Raw genomic sequence first — 20,506 nt, 5'->3', positions numbered from 1 at the left:
CGGCCCCGCCCGCCGCGCCGCGTGACCCCGGCCCCGCCCCGGCGGCGCGAGGCGCTGAGGCCGCGCACGAGCGGGGCAGGCCCGGCGGGGAGGGCAGGTGAGCGGGGCCCGGGGGACCCTGCACCCCCCCGGGGGGGGGGGGGGACACCCCACCCCCGCACCCCCCCCGGGGGGCCAGGCCAGGCTGCCGGGGCCCGACCCGCCCGCCGGTGCCCCGGGCTGAGCCGCGCTCCCAGCGGGTTCAGCCGAGGTGAAGGAACGATCGATGGCGCTGCCGCAGGGACCCCCGGCGCTGCTGGCCGCCCTTCTGCCCCGGCAGCCGCGGGGATGGCAGGATCCCACCCCGGCTCTCTCCCAGCCGCCTTCCCCTGGCCGCGCCCAGCTTGTGGATCCTGCCGCTGGCCCTTCTCTGTCCCGCAGGGCTGTCACCCTGATGCCCCGGCCCTGCAGCCTTGTGCCGCGTGTCAGGTGCACATCTGTGCACATCTGTGCACCCGAGCTGAGCTGGGGCGGGAAAGCTGAGCTTAGGAGGATACAGACCCCTGTGCTCTGCGGGGTGGGGGGTGTCAGTTCGGGCCTGGAGGCGGTAAGAACACGGCGGAAGACAGAGACAACATCACATAAACACAACAGGCACAGCCGCGCTGCTCTGCATCACCGTGCGGAGCTGCAGCTCCGAGCTCTGCGGTGTAACAGCCAGGAGCACCGACACACCCCTGAGGGGTGTTCCTCATTGCCTTAGTTTGCAACGCTTGTTTAGAAAACCTTTTTTTCTCTTTGCAGCAAGTGCAAGCTTATGCTGGCAGATCGGTGATGCAGCTGATGGTAAGGAAACTGTTCTAAATCTTGCTTGTAAAGAAAATTTAAGTGGGGCCTCTCTTCTGGCTTGGTGGTTCTAGATTGCCAGTAAGATAAGGGCCAGTGCTTAACAGCAAATCTCAACCTATAGAGACATTAATTTTCCTTGTGATGGGTATGAAATCTAAAGTGGGAAAACAGAGGTTCTTTGATTTGCCCACAGTGCTGTGCATGCTTGTTAGAAGTGATTTATGGGATTTGACTGCATGTGATTTTTCACCACCCACTTGATCACCCGTGTATGCTGTGGGATAACGCTCCCAGATTAGTGCCATGTGGATGCCAAGCAAAATCCTTCGGGAGAGTTTGGTCAGGGCTGTTACTGTGTACCCAGTTGCTTTTGTTTCACTTGTCAGTAGGTCTGTGTTGAGCATTTTCACCATGGCCTGCAATGATGGTACACAAGATAGTTCAAACTCTCAGTTCCTCCTGGCAGCAGAAAGCCAGCACTTCTTTCTCTTATCTCCTGCCAGCTGGAGAAATCCCCAGATGGTAAAAGTAGACTTTCTCCCAAAGGGTTTTGCTAGATTTGCAACCCAGTGTAAACACTAGAAGATGAGTTCAAAGTCTTTTTGGACTTGTCATCCATGACATGAACCCACAGATCTTATGATAAGGGCAACATGCTCACTAGCTCATCCAACCCTTTCCTCCAAAACAGGCTCCAACGTTACGTAATGCTTGGTGTTTCCCAGTGATAATTTTTAAGTTTTGGCAGATACATAAGCAACAAATGCAGATCCAAATTCTCTGGCAGCTCTTCCCTAATTATGTGTAATCACTACCTAATTTTGAAGGCATTGGTTGAAATACTTTCGGGAACTAAGTGGAGCTGGGCAGCCTAGACCCACGTGTATCACTGACTTGCAGTGCTGGTTTTTTGCAAGCACCAACGATCATGTTACAAGGCAGGGAGAAGGGGATGGTCTCTGGTGACCTTGTTTCCAAGCAGCCTCAGTGGCTGAGGAAAGGAACACAAATAGCCTATCTGGTAAAGGGAGGAGCTGAGTGTGTGCAGAGGGGACAGTTGTCTGTGGAGATGGTATGTCTCGTGGAAGAAGGCTAACAGAAATGCAACTGTCTGATGCCAGCAAAGACAAAACACAGGATGGTGTTTGTGGGAATGGCCTTGGGCCCTCCTTGAGAGAGGATTCTGCACTTTCTGCTGACAAGAATAGTTTGTGCATTCCTGTGTACCTGCCCCATGAGCACTTGCTCTCCTGCCTGCACTCTAAAGAAGCACTGCCTTTTGGGCACAAACAGAAGGGAAACTGAAGATGGAGACAGTCCAAGAGGCAGCTGGTGTAGGATAAAAAACAACCTGTTGGCATGTGGCCTTGGTCTGGACAAGATCAAAGAGGCCCTCACCTGATTCATGTGGGAATGCTGGCTTGCTAAGTTGTAGTCAGGGCAAAAGTAATGTTGACCTGACTCTTTTGAGAGCCAAATTTGACCCAGCAGGCACAGAAGAGCCGCATCAAAGTGGCATGAAGCCATCTGTTGTGTTATTTCTCTCAACACTATCTAAACACATGCTTTTTATTTGGTTTTCACCAGATCCCCTACTGCAGCTTGTAGTGAGAGCTGGCAAAAGTAACTGCTTGGTGATGATTTATGTTGGGTCTTGGCACAGGCTTCCTTTCCATCATCTGCTGCCCACCCCAGCTGTAACTGCTCCTTGCTGAGATCTGTGCCCTGCCTTGTACCCACTGTGCTCCCTCTGTTCTCTTCCTCCAGAAAGCTCACCATGGTCAACGAGACCCAGCATACCTGCAGTGCCAGTTCCAGCTCCAAGTCTGATGGTGGCAGCAGCAGTGGGAGTGAGAGCTCCAAGGACAGCTCACGCTGCTCCACCCCTGTCCTCGACGCCGACCGTCACGAGCGGCTGCGGGAGAAGATGCGCCGGCGGCAGGACTCTGGAGACAAGTGGTTCTCCTTGGAGTTCTTCCCTCCACGCACAGCCAATGCTGCTGTCAATCTCATCTCCAGGTGAGGGCTGAAGGGTGGGAGAGGGGAGAGGTGAAGTGTCTTTGGTGGAGGGCTGGGAAATAGCTAACGAGGCAGGCCGTGCCCCATGCTCTGTCTCCCCTTCCAGGTGACGAAGCAGGTAATGGGGCTGTGCTTTCCTGCTGAGGAGGGTAATGGACACCAGGTAACTTGTCTTCCCCTGGAGGCCCTGAAGAGTTAAGTGTCATGGTGGGGTTACTGAGGGGGCCAGTCTTTCCCCTCTCCCATGTTTTATAAAGATGGAGCAACCCCACTGTCATGCTGAGGGGCTGAAGCACAGTGCTGGAGGACAAAAGAGCAGAAAAGTACCTATTAAAAGCAGAAAATATTACCTGATGGGCAGTGTGCCCAAGTCTTTGGAACAGAGACTCCCACTTGCTTTCAGAATCATCCAGCCACTATGCTCTGTGCCTCTGTATTACTGAGGCCAACAAATTCAGCCTCTGAAGTGTCCCCATCTGCATGCTAAATGAAAGGCACTAATTGTCAGCAGAGCTAAAGATTATCCCAGAGCTCAGTGGGGAGCCCAGGAGCCACCATGTACTCACCTGGAGAAGAGGGAGTTTAATAACTTTTTGTAACTGCTATATCACAGTGTCAGGTTTACTTTAAACAGAAGGGTCTGTTCCAATCCAGAGTGAGAGAGAGACATGTGTGGGGAGCCTTTGTCTCTTCTCTTAGGCACATTTGGGAATTGAACAGGGATCTGGTCCATCTTTTCATAGTTGTGGCCTCTACAGTTAAAGCTGGGAACAGGAGTCGCATCATAGTCTGCCATCTCAAAAGGAATAGGGCTTGTATTGTCTATCAGAAGACATTAACAGTCTAATAGAGCATGCTGGGAGGAAGTGTATTCTTCAGAGAACACAAGTCACCTCTTCTTCAAAGAGACCATAACCTCCTCATACAGCCTGAAAGGATGATTTTCCTTATTTACACTGGCCACTTGCTAAACTCCTACTTCAACACTTTTCTTGGTCTCTCCTGCTGCTCTCTTCCAAGCTCTCTCTGCCTGTTGCTGGCATTCCAGCAATGAGCAAGATATCCCAGGCACATAGAGGGGAGCTGGCTGCCTGGTAGGCCAACACAGCTCTAAAATCCACAGGTTTGACCGTATGGGAGCGGGTGGTCCACTCTTCATTGATGTGACATGGCACCCCGCAGGGGACCCAGGATCTGACAAGGAAACCTCTTCCATGATTATTGCCAACACTGCAGTCAACTACTGTGGCCTGGAGACCATCCTGCACATGACGTGCTGCAATCAAACCAAGGATGACATCACAGGGCATCTGCAGAAGGCCAAGAGGCTTGGCTTGAAGAACATCATGGCATTGCGTGGAGGTGAATCCTTTTGTCCTGTGACGCATAGGGCTGAGGTTGTATTGCTACTGTGTTCAGTTCCAGGGCAGAAGTGATGAAATAAGGTTTAGAGGCTCTTCCTGCTGCGGGAATTAAATGTTGAGACTGTATTTCACCTGATCCCTTTGTTAGCAGTCCCTCCAGCTCAAATAGACAAAAGCAGTCCATGGGTAAAACTGCACACATGGAGGTTTCATCTTGTCTTCCCTTTTGATGGCAGGAGGTTCTTACAACACTAGCAGATCTGAGTCCAGAAAACAGCTGGAGAGAGCTGTGGATTTGTTCACTTTTCAGATCCTGCTGGTGAGGAATGGGAGGAAGAAGTAGATGGCTTCAACTATGCTGTTGACCTGGTTAAGCACATTCGCAATGAATTTGATGATTACTTTGACATCTGTGTGGCAGGTAAATCTCTTTCATTGCTGAGTGTGGGGAAGGGTCCAAGACAAGGAAATGAGCACAGCAGTGCCTCTCTGGACCTTGGCTTTAAGTGACAGCACAGTTTAGCTACTTTTCTAATTTCTATTGTGTTGTCCTCACCACCAGGGTTTTTTTCCCCCCCCAAAGGCTACCCCACGGGTCATCCTGAAGCTGAGAGCTATGAGGCAGACCTGAGGCACCTGAAGGAGAAAGTCTTTGCTGGAGCAGACTTCATCATTACACAGCTTTTCTTCCGATCAGAAACCTTTCTCAAGTTCATGAAGGACTGTCAAGCCATTGGCATCACCTGTCCCATTATTCCTGGCATCTTCCCCATACAGGTAAAACCCAGTCATTCTGGTTTGGGGAGGGAGTAAGGATCCAGGATGTTTGTGGATGTTGTGGTGGTGGGTCAGGGCCTGAGAGAAGTCTGTAAACATCCTCTGTAAAATTTTGGGAAGTGAGAGTGCTAAGCAGGTGATAAATCTGTAGATTTTTTTTTCAGATTAAACTCCTAGGCATGTTATCACGAGCTTAAAAGGTTTTCTGTGCCCATATGGCAAGTGGATATAAAGGAAAATGGTCTGTCAGCCCTAAGGTGTTAGACATCACTGTCAGCATGCTGGGCTCAGGGAAAGAAATGGGAAGAAATAATCTAAAGTGCTATGATGATTATCCTAGAGATGGGGCCTTGGAGTAGAATCCAGGAGTCCCACTTCTAAATTTCCTGCCACAAAACTGAGATCCAGTACCTGTGTTACTGCAAAAATGAAAATCCCCTGCATCCTCATCCAGGGTTACCACTCGCTGCGCCAGCTGGTGAAACTCTCCAAGCTGGAAGTGCCTCAAGAAATCAAAGATGTGATTGAGCCCATCAAGGACAATGATGCAGCTATCAGAAACTATGGGGTGGAGCTGGCAGTGTCCATGTGCCGGGAGCTGTTGGATAGTGGCATGGTGCATGGGCTCCATTTTTACACCCTCAATCGGGAAGTGGCTACTACAGAAGTCCTTAAGCGTCTGGGCATATGGAAGGAGGACCCCAGGTGAGCAGAGTATGCTGATTTCTCCTTGTTCGTCTTTCACATCAATCCATCTCATCTACTGAAGGCTCAAGCCATGGGTGGGTTGGCATCTCTTCTCTGCTGCTCTTTTTTTAGCACCTTTCTGCATTTAGAAGTTCACCCTTCCTGCAGGTCTCTGGGAAGAGCTGGGAGGAAGAGAGGGGACAGCTGAAGGAGGAATTTTAGTCAAGTGGCTTTAAAGTAGCCTGTTCTGGAACTTTAAAAACCTCAACTCTTAGAGCTGCCACTTGGAAGAAACATGTTTTTGGAGGTCTGTCACAACCCCTCTTACAGGCTACGTTCTGTGTAAGCTCCTGCTGTGGATTTCTAGGGTTTCTCTGCAGCTGACAAAGGAAATGTGGGCTTCTCTTGAGTCCACAGGCTTCAGCATAGACTAGAGGAAGCAAAGAAAAATGGATAGTTGTATTTTCTTCTTGTTCAAAGATGTTTTGCAGTGCTTTCTCCTTTACCTCCTCCAATTTCAGGTGTCAGTCCTGTACTTAAACATTTAATAGACACCTACCAAGCATCCCGTGAGGGAAAAGATCTTTCATAAAGGAAGTAAGAGTTTTCTGTCCTACTTTTTGACATGAAGAACTCTTCCTAGCCGCTGTTACTTGCTGTCCTCAGAGGTAATCTTGAGAAAGAGCTTCCAGAAAGTCAGCAGAGGAACTGTGTTAACACCTGCTCCTCCCATGCAGGCGGCCCCTGCCCTGGGCAGTCAGTGCTCACCCCAAGAGAAGAGTTGAAGATGTCAGGCCAATCTTCTGGGCCTCACGGCCAAAGAGCTACATCTATCGGACTCAGGAATGGGACGACTTCCCCAACGGCCGATGGTAAGCACTGAGCTCCAGGTGTGGCATGAAAGCCTGCTCCACAGCTGGTCTGTCATTAGTGGTGTCCTGGGCACATGTTAGACTTGACAGGAGGCTTCTTGAAGTGGTTCCCAGTTGCTTGGATTTTAATGAGAAGAATGGCACCAAGATGTTGAGGCTTTTGGTCTCTAGGTGGATTTTGCTGGATACCTCCTGGGTGGCTGTCTTCCTCACTAGCTTCTTAATCCAGTGTCTGCTCTCCTTACAGGGGCAACTCCTCCTCTCCAGCCTTTGGGGAACTGAAGGACTATTACCTCTTCTACCTGAAGAGCAAGTCTCCCCGGGAGGAGCTCCTGAAGATGTGGGGAGAAGAGCTGACTGGGGAGGAAAGCGTCTTTGAGGTGTTCACATGTTACATCACTGGAGAGCCCAACAAGAATGGGCACAAGGTGAGTGATGGCCCAGGAAGGGATGGTCAGTGTGGCACAGAAAACAGTGCATATTTTCTTCTCACTCTGGGTACCACATTGTTCTTCTAAAGAAGAATTGGCACTTCCCTATCTAAAAGGGCTTGCTGAACAGAATCCAACATCCATAGGTAGGGCTCAACATAAAAGCAAAGCTGGTACAGTACAACAGGACCAGTACTGACATGTCAGCAGTCAAGAGTTGAGGATGTCCTTGCCCCTTGATCAAAACCTGGGAATTCTGCCCTGAGTTCCTTCAGCATCCAGATAATAACAAAAGGGTTGTTACATCCATTGTGAGCCATCCTTTCTCCTCATGGTAGGTTACATGTATGCCTTGGAATGATGACCCTCTTGCTACTGAAACCAACCTTCTGAAGGAGCAGCTGGAGAAGGTGAACAGACGAGGAATCCTGACCATCAACTCCCAGCCAAACATCAATGGCAAACCATCCACAGACCCCATTGTAGGCTGGGGGCCCAGTGGGGGATATGTCTTCCAAAAGGTACTGCACAACTCTGGGCTAGGCAGCAAAGAGTTATGACCCAGTTCAGCCTCTGGTAGGTGGGGCAGTCCTAGGCTTTCACCCAGATAATCCTTCTGCTTGCTTCTTATCTTAATGCCTTCTTGCTGATATGAGGCAAAGCTCCTTTGGTGTCTTACAACACAGACTATGTCACCTCTGTGGGTTACTTCATAGCTGTTTTGCCCCACCTCAACATCTACAGAGCTTCTTGGTTTTACTTCTTTCTTGAGCAGGGCAATGAAGTTTTTGATACAAACACATGCCTGACTTCTGCATCTTATCCCATTCAGTGATGCAGGAAGCACCCAAGTTTTTCATAAAATGGGGATCTCTACCATCCAGCTTCTCATGATAATAACTGGGCATTTTAAACATCCCCTATCTGCCCTTCTCTAAGGCAGCATTCTCCAATGCCCCCACCCCACAGAACTGCTGCTGTGCTGTCCAGACAGCTGCCAGGTCCCTTCCCTGGCCTGCAAGCAGTCTTACCTCCCATGCTTGCCTCCTTCTGCCATACATTTTCAGGCCCTAGGGCCTTGCCAGTAATGGCTGTGATAGGGATCTCCCATCAAGGTAAATACCAAGCAAGTGGCTCATACTAGGAAACAAAGCAGCCTTGTTCAAAAGGGATCCCAACCGCTAAAGCCATGAGACCAGCAGATGGCAAATGCAGTTATGTTTTCAAAGGAAAAAATTCCCCCGAGGTGAAGGGAAATCCATCATCTCACACAATAGCCAGGAAACAGGGGGAGGGGAAGCAGTTGTTGGGAGCAGCCAAGCACACAGCAGCAGTGGATGGAACTACAGAATTGGATTGTATAAGCACACAGGGAGAATTTGGAATAAAAGATGAGGACAGGGAGTGGTAGGGGGCTTGGGAGCACCCAGCTGAGACCCCAGACTTCTGCTCCTGCCAGACTGGGGTGCGTTGGCAGGACACTGCTGTTCATAGGGTGCCATGGAGAACACAAATAAGCTCAGGCCTCTCCCAAGCGCTCTACTCTGTCTGGCGCTGACTGCTTCCCAAGCACAGCAGTTGTGGCTAGGCTGGCTGGAGCTTACTCCAGCCTGTCTGATTATGTGGGTGCAAATCAGGAAGGTTGTAGTTTTCATGACCTGGGCTGTTAACCTCTTTTCTCCCCAGATTTCTTTTTTTTCCTCCAGCTCTCTTACTAATTTGCTCTGCCCTTTGCTCGAGCCTTCTCTATAGTACATGTTTCCAGGAACAGACATTCAAGTCTTAAGCTGCCTGGTTTCCAAGCAGCACAGACTGTACAGCTGTTTTCTTGGTTGCCTGTATGTGTCCCAGCCGTGCGTTGAGGAAAGCCTCTTTCTCTCTCCCCCTCTCTCCCCCTGCAGGCATACCTAGAGTTCTTCACCTCCAGTGAGATCGTCACGGCACTGCTCAAAGTGCTGAAGAAGTACGAGTTGAGAGTGAACTACCACATTGTCAATGTCAAGGTAGGCTGTTGGGGACAGGACACTTTTCCTTTCACCGCCCTGGGAAAGAGGCAAACAAAGATTAAGGTATCACTGTGAACATACAAAGTGGGACAAAGTGGGGCTGATGAAGGAAAAGTGAAATAAGCCAGCTGTAATGTACAGCAGCTGTGTGATCTTATTATAAAGAGAAGATAAACACACTTGCTGCAACTCACTCAATCCTTCCTCCAGCAGTTGCTTCAAAAGTGTCTTCCCTCCATTGGCAGGGCCAGAATATTACCAATGCTCCAGATCTGCAACCCAATGCTGTCACCTGGGGCATCTTCCCAGGCAGAGAGATCATCCAGCCCACTGTAGTGGATCCCGTGAGCTTCCTCTCCTGGAAGGTGAGTCCTCTCCTGCTGGCTACATTGCTGTCATGCCCTGGAAGTTCAGGGTGTGTGGTTTGTTTTTAGCTTGTGACATTTCTCATAGTTGAACACTATTGAGATATTACCTTGCAGATTATGTCCAGGTATCGCACCTCCAGCTCCCTCAGTGTAAGGAGAGCTTTGCCCTGGCAAGAGGGAGACACCAAATATCCAGTAACAGAAGGCTTGGGAGCCACCACTGTCACCGGAGTGGCTCCCAGAGCTCTGGGCAGTAGCTCTCCCTCTCCTCACACACAGGGGCAGCATTGAGCCATTTAACCGCAAACTTGTCTCCTTTCAGCTCTGCATGGTCGTGTTCAGGGCACTTCCCACTGACTGGAAAGCACCAGGCTCCTTGGTCAGGTCTTGCCCTTTTTAGTAAGAAACAGGCCATAAGCTACCCAGGCACGTGTTGCCCTGTCCTAAATGAGGCAATATGAAAATGCAGCTCTGACACGTGCATTAGACCACTACCATTTTTTTTTCCTTGGCAGGATGAGGCCTTTGCACTGTGGATTGAGCAATGGGCCAAGCTCTATGAAGAGGAGTCCCCCTCTCGCATGATCATCCAGTACATCCATGACAACTACTATTTGGTCAACCTGGTGGACAATGATTTCCCACTTGAAAACTGCCTCTGGCAGGTTGTGGATGATACTTTTGAGCTATTGAACTCTCCAACTCAGCAGTGAAAATTCCTAATCCCTTACTTCCTCCTTCTGTCTACTGACTGCGGGGAGAGAAAAAGCAGTTCCTGTGCTGATGGTGGAGCGCACACTCCTAAGCCCCATGGCCAGGCTAGATCTCTGATCTACTCACACTACAGGCTCTTCTATCCCCAATACAAAGGCTCCTTGACTCCTCCCTGAACAACAGCCAGAACTACCTGAACCTCTGAGCTAAGACTCTAGGCTGAGCTTGAAGGTCAACTCTGCAGGATGAAGAGGTGCTCATCGTGGCTATGTTGGTTACAGAAACAGGAGAACTCTTGTGCAAAATGATAAAACTCAGTGATTCTGGTAGCTTTCTCATGCCAGAAATGCCACCTTAGTGGCCAAAACACTCCTGTTAGCAGTGTCTATGCAAGGATATTCTTCCAGCAGTTACCAACCCTTTTACACTGCACTCCCAAGATCTGTTTCTTCCTAACTGATCATATCAGGCTCTTTTGCACTCACTCCAGAAAAAGTTTCAGATTTTCTCCCTACTTTTTTCCTTTTATTATATTTCCTGTTTTCTTTTTAATAGCAGTACGTAAATTTCACTTCCAGATGAGACCAAGTAGGAATGACACTATTTCTTAGATTAAGTAAATAAAATACACAAATACAAATGTCTCCTGTACTAGGCCATACTCTAGTAAACAGCAAAGACTCATGTTGTTTGCAACCTAATGAGCCTGGCACAAGGGGAAGTTTCAAGAAAACAAGTTGTTTATGGGGCAGTTGTACCTTCACTTTCAACACACACCCTAAGTATGGACAAAGCTCCACAGTAGATCAAAGAAAGCTTAAAACCTACAATTTACCCAAAGCAACCTGCTACAAACTTTGGCTCCGTTCTGCAAGCTCACAGGAGTTGGGGTGGTCCTGTTCCAGTGCCTGGAGGGAAGGTAGCCTCTCTTTCCTGACCTAATGACTCTGAACAGCCTTAGGCCCCACAGCCTTGAAATAAGGGGCTGGGGGAGCTATGGAAGCTGCTTTGTGTACTTAACAACCCTGCAAAGCTAGCACAGGCTAGGAAAACAAGACCCTGGGGCAGTTCCCAGTGGGATTTTGAGATCCCTGCCCTGATGTGAGCATCTCTTTCAAACAAACAAGGAAAAAATGCCCTTTTCCAGATTCTTCAGACCCTCTCATTACAGCTGTCTGAGACTGGGCTTATATATCCAGGGTAATTACAGGGCATCAATCACAGAAGCAAGTAATGGGAAGGCTGGGGGTCAGACACGCCTGTCTTGCCTCAGCAAAGCTTTTGGTGCTCAGCTGTTCCCAGCAGGTTTCTTCATCTCTAGCCCATTCAGCAGAGAAAGGAACCAGCAGGAAGCAGTCAGGAGGTTGGCCACCCACTGAAAGGCTTAATGAAGAGCTGATGGACCTAGACAGGGGGAGGAGGTGGGGGCCATGTGGGAATCCCCACCAGAGGAAGAGCCAAATCTAAAAATAAAGATCCGTATCACACCTACCAGGACAGTCCAGACTTTGGAATCAACAGGATGTAGGCACAGGCAGACTCCTGCTCATCTCTTTCAGACTGATGTATTTGCTTACTCCCCTGTGTGACACTAAGCTCCTGTCCAGGAAGAAACACTGAGTAAAGGGAGAGCCTATAAGGTGTTTTTTTGACCTTTAATCAGAACTCCAGCAAAAGTAGGGTCATGGGGAAAAGGGAAGGCAACCTCACAACAGAAGAGAACGACTTCTCAAATTGGTGCCTCTAAGAAGATAGGATACCAGTCCTTTAAAGGAGGAATTTTCACAGGTACCATCTCTTCCTGGTTGTCCTTTGGCTGTGGTGCTATCCGGTGCTTTCCAGATAAAAGCACTGCTTTTATCACATGAGCATAGCATTAGCTTTCTTGCTTGTGCAGGACCAGGTCTTTGTTGTGACAGCATCCTCCAGTATCCTGAAATGAGCAGCAGCTGCAGGCAGGCCCCCACCATTCAGCAGCCTCCTTTGTCCTTGAGCTGGAATGCTGTTAGCTGGCGCCACCTTCCAAAGGCCTTAAATAGTAAAGTGGACAAATAAATACTCAGGTTACCCTTGAGGGGTCGCAGCCACGCTCACAGGACTAGTAAGCACAGCCTTTCCTCAAGCCACGGCTATGCCAACTGCCTCACCATCCACTCAGAGCCCTTCCCTGACTCCCCTATGTTCCTGAAGCCAGTAAGTGCAGAGTACAAATCAATGTGAGAAAAGACCAGTGCCTGCTCTGCCCTTTAATTTTAGTACTTGTTCTCATCTTGTTAAAGAAGGACCTATCATGCATGATCTCTGGGAGGGAGGCAGAGGAGTGAACTGGCTATTTGAACTCTGAGGCTTTGCCTGTTCAATCAAATTTATAGCAATTTGCCTGCCCCTGGATGAAAGTCAATACAGCCCTGCACCAGCATGGAACCTGGGCTCTTGAGAGGCTGGGGATTAGTAAATCAACATCTCTGGTAACAGTAGGGAACGAGGCACATGTCAGGGATATTGACTGCTGACACAAAGCTTTGAAAAAGACACAAAGATGAACCCATATAAAGCTGGAAGCTATTTCCTTTTGTTACAGGCAAGTCCTGTTCCCTGATGTACACAAGCAACTTCTCCCTAAGTAAGTGCTTTCTGCAAGGAGAGAGACACAGGGAACACCAGTTGTCCCTTTGGGGTGCGCTTTTTGGTCCAGTGAAGACCACAGAATTTAGGAAGTCATAAATGCTTACCTGAGACAGCAGGCTTCTGGCTTCTTCCTCCAAAAAATTCTGCACCACACGGGTTTGCAAGTATCGTCGTCTCCACACCCTCCAGGCCTTTTCTATCAGCTGCTGCTGGGCCTGCCAGGAAAGGAGGCAGTATGCAGATGAACTGGGCTCTGCCAGAGAAACTGCCTCACCTCCCTCTAGCCCCACCTTGCTGCCAGTTGCTTTCCCAAGTCTCTCTTGAATGACTTTGCATTGCTAATGAACAAACCTGGCTGGTAACAAAGCTTTTGCTGAACTACTGCCTCCTCCAAATACTATCCCCTGGGCAGTCAGAGCACATCTCACACAGGTCATGCCCAGGAAGCCAAACAGAACACAGGTCTGTTCCTTTGGTGGCTTTGGCCTGAGGAGAAGGGGAGGCCAAATGACAGCCCTTGGTAGGCTGTGGACACCAGAAGAATGCATCAGGAACACAGCTGAGGACACAGACTGTAACACTTGCTATGAACTTTCTGCACAGACCACAGACAATCTATACAAATCACCCTGTATCAGCTTCCCATCTGTAAGGTGGGGCAAAGCACAACTAAAAGATGTGGATGTGCCAGTCTGCTATGCTGGCATTTCCGAGAGAAAGACAGGAAAAGTAACCCCAGCAGCAAACCAGGATTTCTGGTACACACTGGTACTTGTTAAATCTCCAGCTCCCAGGAGGCTGCACACAGGCTGGCTTGCCCAGTAACACCCACGAGGGCGGCAGCACCACTCACCAACTCCTGAGCCACTGTCACCACCCTGCTGGCTTCTTGCCACCGATGCCACCCCCTTGCCAGGCAGCGCAGCCTCCTGACACGCTGGCACTGGCGAAGGATCACGGTTCGATGCCACCATCTCAGATACTTCCTCCTGTAAGCCAGAGGGGAAAATGAGCTTTATCAGCCCAACAAGGCAACAATAAGAGGAAGCCCCGAGCCTTCCACTCCACTTACCCAAGCCACTTCTCATCCCACTCCACATCCACCTCTGCCTTGTTCTCCTGGATCCTTGCATCTGCAGGAGAGAGTCCCACCACAGCAGGTCTCTCTGCCAGGTGAGGGGGCCTTTCAGCCACGTTTTGGCTTCTGTAGATCACGAGCCAGCGGTGAATGGCACTGGAGAACAGCTCAAGAGAGGCAGCTGGTGCTGAACCCTTTTCTCTGCCTCTTCTGCTTTCTAGGAAAGAAAAAAGGAAACATATAGGATCTAACCCCAGAGCTAGAGCAAACAGTTACACAAGCCCTTAGTCCTTTGGCTCTCAAAGACAGTAGCAACTCACAGTAAGAGTTTGCCATCAGCACTTACTCCACAGAGGAACCCCAGTCACCTGGCTGGCAAACACTCCTTCCCTACTCACACTCCCCACATGGCCCCATGAAAGGAAGAGAAGAGGGGGCATCTTACTCAAGGACCAAGCTAGAGACATCTTCCTCCTCTTCCTCACACCTATCAGGGTACTGCACTGCCGTGAGCACTGGGAAAAGGCAGCTGCTTTTGTCCAGTAGTTGCAGGCCTGCAAACAGAAATAACACAGCTGCAGCCAAGGCTAAGCACAGTGTGCACATACAGCACACACACAGGCAAGCCTTAGGGACACATTTATGTTCATATCCCTGCAGGTAGTTTAATGTGCTAGACCCCAGGCTGGAAACTGCACAGATGAGATCCCAGCAGGACCGACTCAGCCCTTCCAAATCAATCAGCCTCTTTGTGGTTTGCTAGCTGTGAGCCTTTGGAAAAAAAGCTGTGACTCTGACAGCTTGCTCTGCTCTGCAGGGACAGTGATTATCCCATCTCATCTTTGAGCAGAGAGGACGGAGTGCTCTTGCCTCTCTGGTCAAAATGTCCCCTATTCCTTATTGCTGTGCTCCAGATGGCTGCTGCAATCAGGGCCAGATTATGGTGATCAAGTTGCATGCACAGTCTGAAGAATTTCAAGGCAGGGACTAAGCAGTCACCACAAGTCAGACCAGTTATTTTATACAAGCCTTGATAGTCTCAGTGCCTAGTGACCGAGCTAAGGTCTTTATGAAAGAACAGGCAGTTAAGAACAACTGTCTCATATGGACCTTCCTTTTATCTTACCTGTTTTACAGTAGCCACAGACCCTAGGTGTAGGGCTTGCTGTCTTGAGGCCAACCGCCAGCGGTGACAGGCTCTACCCCAGGAGGGTCCCTGACACTTGAGGTTTCTCTCTCTCAGCACCCTCTGTTCAGCTCTCAAGAACTTCACCCTCCACTCAGTGAAGCTCACAACCAAGAGATGGTGTTCCCTGAGCCTTTTAAAATGAGAGAGGGCTTCATGCTGCCTCAGTCTACCGGCAGTGATCTGGGCCCAGGCCACTAGGCACCTGAAAAACAACACAAGCACAGAAAAGTGAATGCCTAAAGTCACATTTCCATGTCAGCACTGAACAGGCTATAGATCAGATTCCACCTTTTCACCCCACCTTGCCAAGCAGTCAAAGCAAGCAGAAGAGCACTCAACAAGGAAAAAAAAAGGGTTCCTCTTACTCCTTCTGCAATCAACATTTATGTACTTCTGTCCAGGTTAATTTAAGACAGCAGCTTGTTGTCAAGGTACAGATTTTAACTGTTTTCTTGGCTGTCAAACTAAGGGCTTGTGTACGTGGGATGCACAACTGTAATTTTTATGGAGACAATTTTATTAAAAAAAAAAAATCACTGTTTACAGGAGTTACTATTAGCAGCACTGTAAATCTGCACCCACAGTAATGCCCCTGTATCTTGCAGGCTGACACACAGGAGACCAGTCTTCCTCTGCAATCCCAGAAACAAATCTGCTTTTAACTCCTAGCTTATCCTTTTGGTTCCTTGTTCCAGTTGGACTTCCATTATGCAAATGACTGCACCATAGGGCAGAGGTGTAAATATCCTCTGCTTGGCAGGCTTCTCTGAAGATCAAGAGAATCTATTGCAGGTTATCCTAGCATGAAAAATGCCCCCCTCAGAAGAGATAGGGCTCAGCCTGTACCATATCCAGGTGAGAAATTGGAAGTGTTCTCTCAAAGGCACAACTCAGAAGGAAGATTAACGGTAGAGAGACACTCTACAGGAAGGAGCAACATTAAGGACTTCTGTGAAACACACTTCCCACTAGGGTGCCACCACATAGATTGATTTGCAGAAGAAAATGCAATTGGGTGGGGCAAGTGCAGAGTCTCAGCATCACAGCCACTATGGTTTTACTGGGTTTTTAGTTGCTCTTTCCTCTGCAGCTTTGTCTCCTCTCACCCTGAACCTGCAATTCACAAGAAAATCTGCTAAGGCCAAACCTGCACTTCTCATGCCTTAAATACTCTTACTTATTCCTACCCTCTGGAATTATCTCAAAGAGAAACACCTGAGCAATTTCTAGTTGACTGCAGCTGGATACTTCTCTGCCTTTCAGGCAGTCTCATACAACAAGCCACAAAACAGATTTCAATGGGGAAGTTCCTGAACAACAACTGAGAAAATAAGTTGATGACTGGCAGCAGATTCCTTGCTTTTCAGGTTGAATCCTTGTGTTTACAGGATCTGCATCATAATACAAAACTCCAAAACATACTACAGCTGCACCTATATTGTAACAAACACTGAGATGAATTTGAGTATCCTTCAGAGGCTTTACTGAAAATTGCTTTTCTGCAGAAATATATTTAGCTCAATTTTTCACATTAAATTAAAATCAACATGCTGTGTCCAGAATCTAAGAGATTTAGGTTTGCAAATAACAGATTTCTGCAAGACCTCTGCCCAGGATACAAATACAGAGTAATTCCAATAGAAACAAGGCTTTGACTTGTTTAAACCAAGTCAATCTGTTTGCCTCTCCTGTGCTTAGTTTACAAATACTACACTGCATAACTAAGACTGAACAGAAATTTTGGAGAAAAAGAAGTTTTGAATGAGAAGAAGGAGATGGGGAGTGTGAAACTATGGGTAACAGACCCCTTAACACAGAAGCAGCTCCAGGGAAGCACTCCTACAGAAGATCTATTTACACACAAGTTAACTGCAGTTTTAAACCCAAACTCTAGTCTGAATACACTGGGTTCTCTGCTACATAAATTGCCCTTTATTCAGCTCGCCTTGCAAAAAAACCCAAAACAAACTAAACAACAAATCCAAAACAAACCTGTGCAGGAGAAGACGTTCCCAGAATAAAGCAGCATATTTCTGCTTTCCTGTTTGGCAGTACCATGTCTGCAGGACCAGCCTCTTCTTTTGCTGGCAGCTGTGCTGAGCCCATTGCTGCTGCAGGTCTCTCTCAGCACACTTCCCTGGGAGAGAACACAAGACCTTGCTGAGCTGAGCCCAGAGATTTTTTTTCCACTACACATTCCAGACAAAAGAAAAGAATACATCTGCTGCAAATACCAAATGGGACCAGACTTAAGATTTCCTGTCCTTTCTCTAGCAGCTGAAGAAGCTTTTCAAATCACCTGTAGGATTTTTGTCTGCAAGGCAGTCAGAACTATTTTTTTTGCTTCTGCCTTTCCCTGAAAAAGGGATCACCAATCACTTCTACTCTCATCTGCAAGGTAGTTCTCCATAAAAAATTGGGAGCATTCCTTCCCTGGCACAGTGTAAGTACTTAGCACTTAAAGCACTTGGAATCCCTTGAGAGACAGGATCAGGACTGTTAAGCAGCCCCAAAAGATACACCCTAAATTACAACCAGAAGCAGGACTTTATCACAACTATTCCCACAGCATCCCTCTCTCACAGTCAAGTGCTGCTGCAGGATGTGGTAACTCACTTTGCCAGCAGGAATGCCAATGCCACAGAGCATCAGCAGTCATCTGGTGAATGTGACACCTGAATCTCCTGTCAGCCTCCACCTTCTGGGCCAGTCTCTTCTTCCACAGGCTGAAAGCCACCTGGCAGCAATGAACTCCATGTTTTAGGGCTGCTGCTGCTTTTCGATTCTTATTTTCCACAACCCAGTGATGCCAGCTGAGAAAAACCCTAAGAAAGACAAAGGTCATTGGACCAACTGTAGGAACAACTCACAGATTCACACCCAACTGAAACTTTAACAATAAACAACATACACGAAGTAGTTTAGGAAATGCATCTGATCTCTTAGCATCCTTCCCCCACTACATGTCAGGGGAAATGAGGAAAAGGACAAGTTGTTGGGAGTAAGGTGTTCTGTTCTGCCAAACCTGTTGTTCTCTTCCACCTTTGGATTTAAGGAAGAACAAAGCCAGTTCAGTGGATAGAAAGTTACCAGGGTTTATTATCAGCAGTGCTGGGCTTGCTTTAATTTGTGAGGCATCCCACAAATCAGAAGTGTGTTCAGGTATAACAACTCAGAAGCAGGCAAAAAAGCAAAATAACTGACTGCAAAACTGCCAAAGACTAAAAACTAGAGGAAGATTTATTTTTTTTTTCTTTTTTGCAAGTGTAGAGCTTCTAGGCAGACAGCCTTAGGAAACTTCTGGAAAGCACAATACCCACCGAGACAGCTGAGTGAGCCTGCAGTGCTGCTGGGCCTTGACAAGTTGCTGAGTCTGAGCAGACCAAATAATGAAGTACCTCTGCAGACAGCATTTCTCTGCTTGGTGCCAGCAACTCTTCACTTCCTTGTCAGAACTGCAGTCCTGTAATTCAGAAAAGCAAAAAAAGGGGCCCTGAACTGCTGCTGTAACAGTCACCCCAAGCAGCTCAGCCCTTTCCCCTTGCTGCTGTGACTTCTATGATTGCCTAACTCCCTGTTGCTAACACACACACTACATGAACATCCAGACAGGAGGGTCTGACACATCCCTTTTAAATCCTTGACACACGGCCAATTTCCAGCTCAGCTGGCAAATGGTAGGGATCAACTGCCCAGAGAAATGTCTCAATCTCCCAAACCTTCTGTCTTAGACAGAAGAACAAAGAAAACAGCAGTGAGACCTTCAATATACTGATATTGAAACACAAGGACTCTGCTAAATTGGACTATGCAGAAAACACTTGTACATTTCCATGCATAATATCACTTCCCAGCCTTACCTCTTCCCACAGAGAGTAACTGATGAGAGACTGCACACTATTGTCTGGACTCTGCAGTACCAAAGACTGGAACTGACCTCCCTCAAACCAATTTCCTCTGCAAGTGTCAGGTGAAAATGGAAAGAAGATGATAAAGTTATCTGGAAGGATGCTGTGAGATGACATGAGGGATGAGCCAGGAGGAAGGAATTCAGCTGGATCCAGTAAGGGGCCACAGTTACCAGCATCCCCAGGAACCAGCCTCCAACTCACCCAGATCCAGTACTCCGTGGAGGAAAGGAGGCCTGCTCAGATGGCAGCTCTGCACACTGGTGTAGCTGCAGGCAAGAACTGTAGTATGGCATGTGAGTGACATCCTCAGTAGGCAGAACAGAGGAGAAGCTCTGCTGGCTGCTGTCACTAAAACTGTATTCCTGCAGGTATCAAGGGAAGAACGTGCTGTCAGGTAAGTGTCCTTGCAGTGGAACCAGGAAGGGCACAGAGAGAAGTGACTTCACAATTTCTAATCACATTTAGGACCCTACAGGCTCAGTGCTCTTCAAGCATAAACACTAAGCAGGAGTTTGCTGATGAAAATATGTTGAAGCAGAGATTTTTCCCCTGAAATACCCCAGCAATTTAATACCTCAGAGCAGTCTGGATGTACCAAGATCTCCTCACCTTTTCCAATGAGCTTTGAGAGGCCAGAGTAGCTGGAGCACTGCTGTCAAAGCCCGAAGATGTTGAGAAGTCCTCAGAAAACAGCATGGCAAGAGGTTCTTCAAAGACAGTCCCGTGCAAGCGCTTTGGCCCCTGTTCAATTGTCTTCAGTCTGAGACACTTTTGGTGCCATATTTTCAGAGCTTTTCTGAGTTTACACTGCTCTAAAGCCTGAGAGAAAGAACTGAAACAAGATAGTGAGATGGCAAAGTGACTGAAAAGGGCTATCAGTGAGGGTCACTAGATGGTAAAAGGGGTTCTTCCAGAAGGACTAGCAAGTCAAGTAGACACTAGTGAGAGCAAGGCTCCAGGAATTGGCTTTTTCACTCACCCAGCTCTGTGATGCTCCCTTTGCCTTGTCACCCACAGCAGATAGACTCTCTGGAGCTTCATCTTCTGGCAGAGGTCATCAAGAGAGTAGCCTGCTTTCTGAGGAAACAGTCTCTCTACAGTCCACAATGGCTGATCTCCATGCCTCTTTGTTGCAGTCTTGTCAGCTACTGAGCTTACAGCTGCTCCTTGCCAGTTAGAGTGACAAGACAGAAATGGTCAGAAAGGATTCCTAAGAAACTCAGCCCTGCCCTTTAACTGCTTTTTTTCAGCTAGATTTAAGACTTTCTGCTAGGTTTATGAAGCAGAGCAACTAATCTCCCTATAGCTTCTCCGACACATTGAGAACAACTTAATCCTCTGCCCAGTCTGGTTTGTTAATACCATGTATCATCTGAGCCTCTCTTATCAGGCAGTTTTCAGCTGGGTTTCACCATACAAGAGGAGGAAGAAGCCTAAGCACCTCCAAATCTCAGATTCTGCACAGACCCCAAGCTACTCACCACAATGCTGCCTCCATCGTAGGAAGAAGTTCACCATTGCCTGCTTATCACCTTCTCTGACCTGCAGCATCTGAACCCACTGCTGGAAATATTTCCTCAGTGATGCTGCTCTGAGACGGTCCAGGTTGAACCTGTAAAGCATCTTCTGCTCAA

General features: G+C 48.3%; 2 protein-coding genes across 5 annotated transcripts; one reads left to right on the top strand and one right to left on the bottom strand.

The window, feature by feature from the left end:
* The first annotated feature begins 21 nt into the window (after nt 1–21).
* Nucleotides 22–10,710, top strand: MTHFR (methylenetetrahydrofolate reductase). Of its 4 annotated transcripts, none has more exons than XM_051637282.1 (13): nt 22–97; nt 784–825; nt 2,596–2,847; nt 3,971–4,209; nt 4,522–4,632; nt 4,795–4,988; nt 5,443–5,693; nt 6,413–6,547; nt 6,795–6,975; nt 7,317–7,499; nt 8,880–8,981; nt 9,230–9,349; nt 9,868–10,710. In XM_051637282.1, exons 3-13 carry the CDS (start codon nt 2,606–2,608, stop codon nt 10,063–10,065), a joined length of 1,956 nt encoding a protein of 651 aa, XP_051493242.1. In that variant the 5' UTR covers nt 22–97; nt 784–825; nt 2,596–2,605; the 3' UTR covers nt 10,066–10,710. The 4 variants fall into 4 exon arrangements, with proteins under 4 accessions (XP_051493242.1, XP_051493241.1, XP_051493243.1 ...); XM_051637281.1 differs by having other exon boundaries at nt 4,774–4,988; XM_051637283.1 differs by lacking the exons at nt 22–97; nt 784–825 and adding an exon at nt 2,954–3,010 and having other exon boundaries at nt 2,821–2,847; nt 4,774–4,988.
* A 1,030-nt stretch (nt 10,711–11,740) lies between these two features.
* On the bottom strand, nt 11,741–20,506 carry C20H1orf167 (chromosome 20 C1orf167 homolog). Its single transcript, XM_051637303.1, has 14 exons — nt 20,354–20,506; nt 19,852–20,038; nt 19,482–19,704; nt 19,074–19,234; nt 18,822–18,918; nt 18,282–18,424; nt 17,578–17,786; nt 16,954–17,098; nt 14,899–15,163; nt 14,218–14,326; nt 13,767–13,989; nt 13,548–13,683; nt 12,799–12,909; nt 11,741–12,096 (listed from the first exon to the last, which is right to left on the bottom strand). Exons 1-14 carry the CDS (start codon nt 20,493–20,495, stop codon nt 12,037–12,039), a joined length of 2,211 nt encoding a protein of 736 aa, XP_051493263.1. The 5' UTR covers nt 20,496–20,506; the 3' UTR covers nt 11,741–12,036.

The sequence above is a fragment of the Apus apus genome, chromosome 20 (genome assembly GCF_020740795.1).
Source record: "Apus apus isolate bApuApu2 chromosome 20, bApuApu2.pri.cur, whole genome shotgun sequence".
Classification (NCBI taxonomy): domain Eukaryota; kingdom Metazoa; phylum Chordata; class Aves; order Apodiformes; family Apodidae; genus Apus; species Apus apus.
This window is presented reverse-complemented; position numbering and strand designations above follow the sequence as displayed.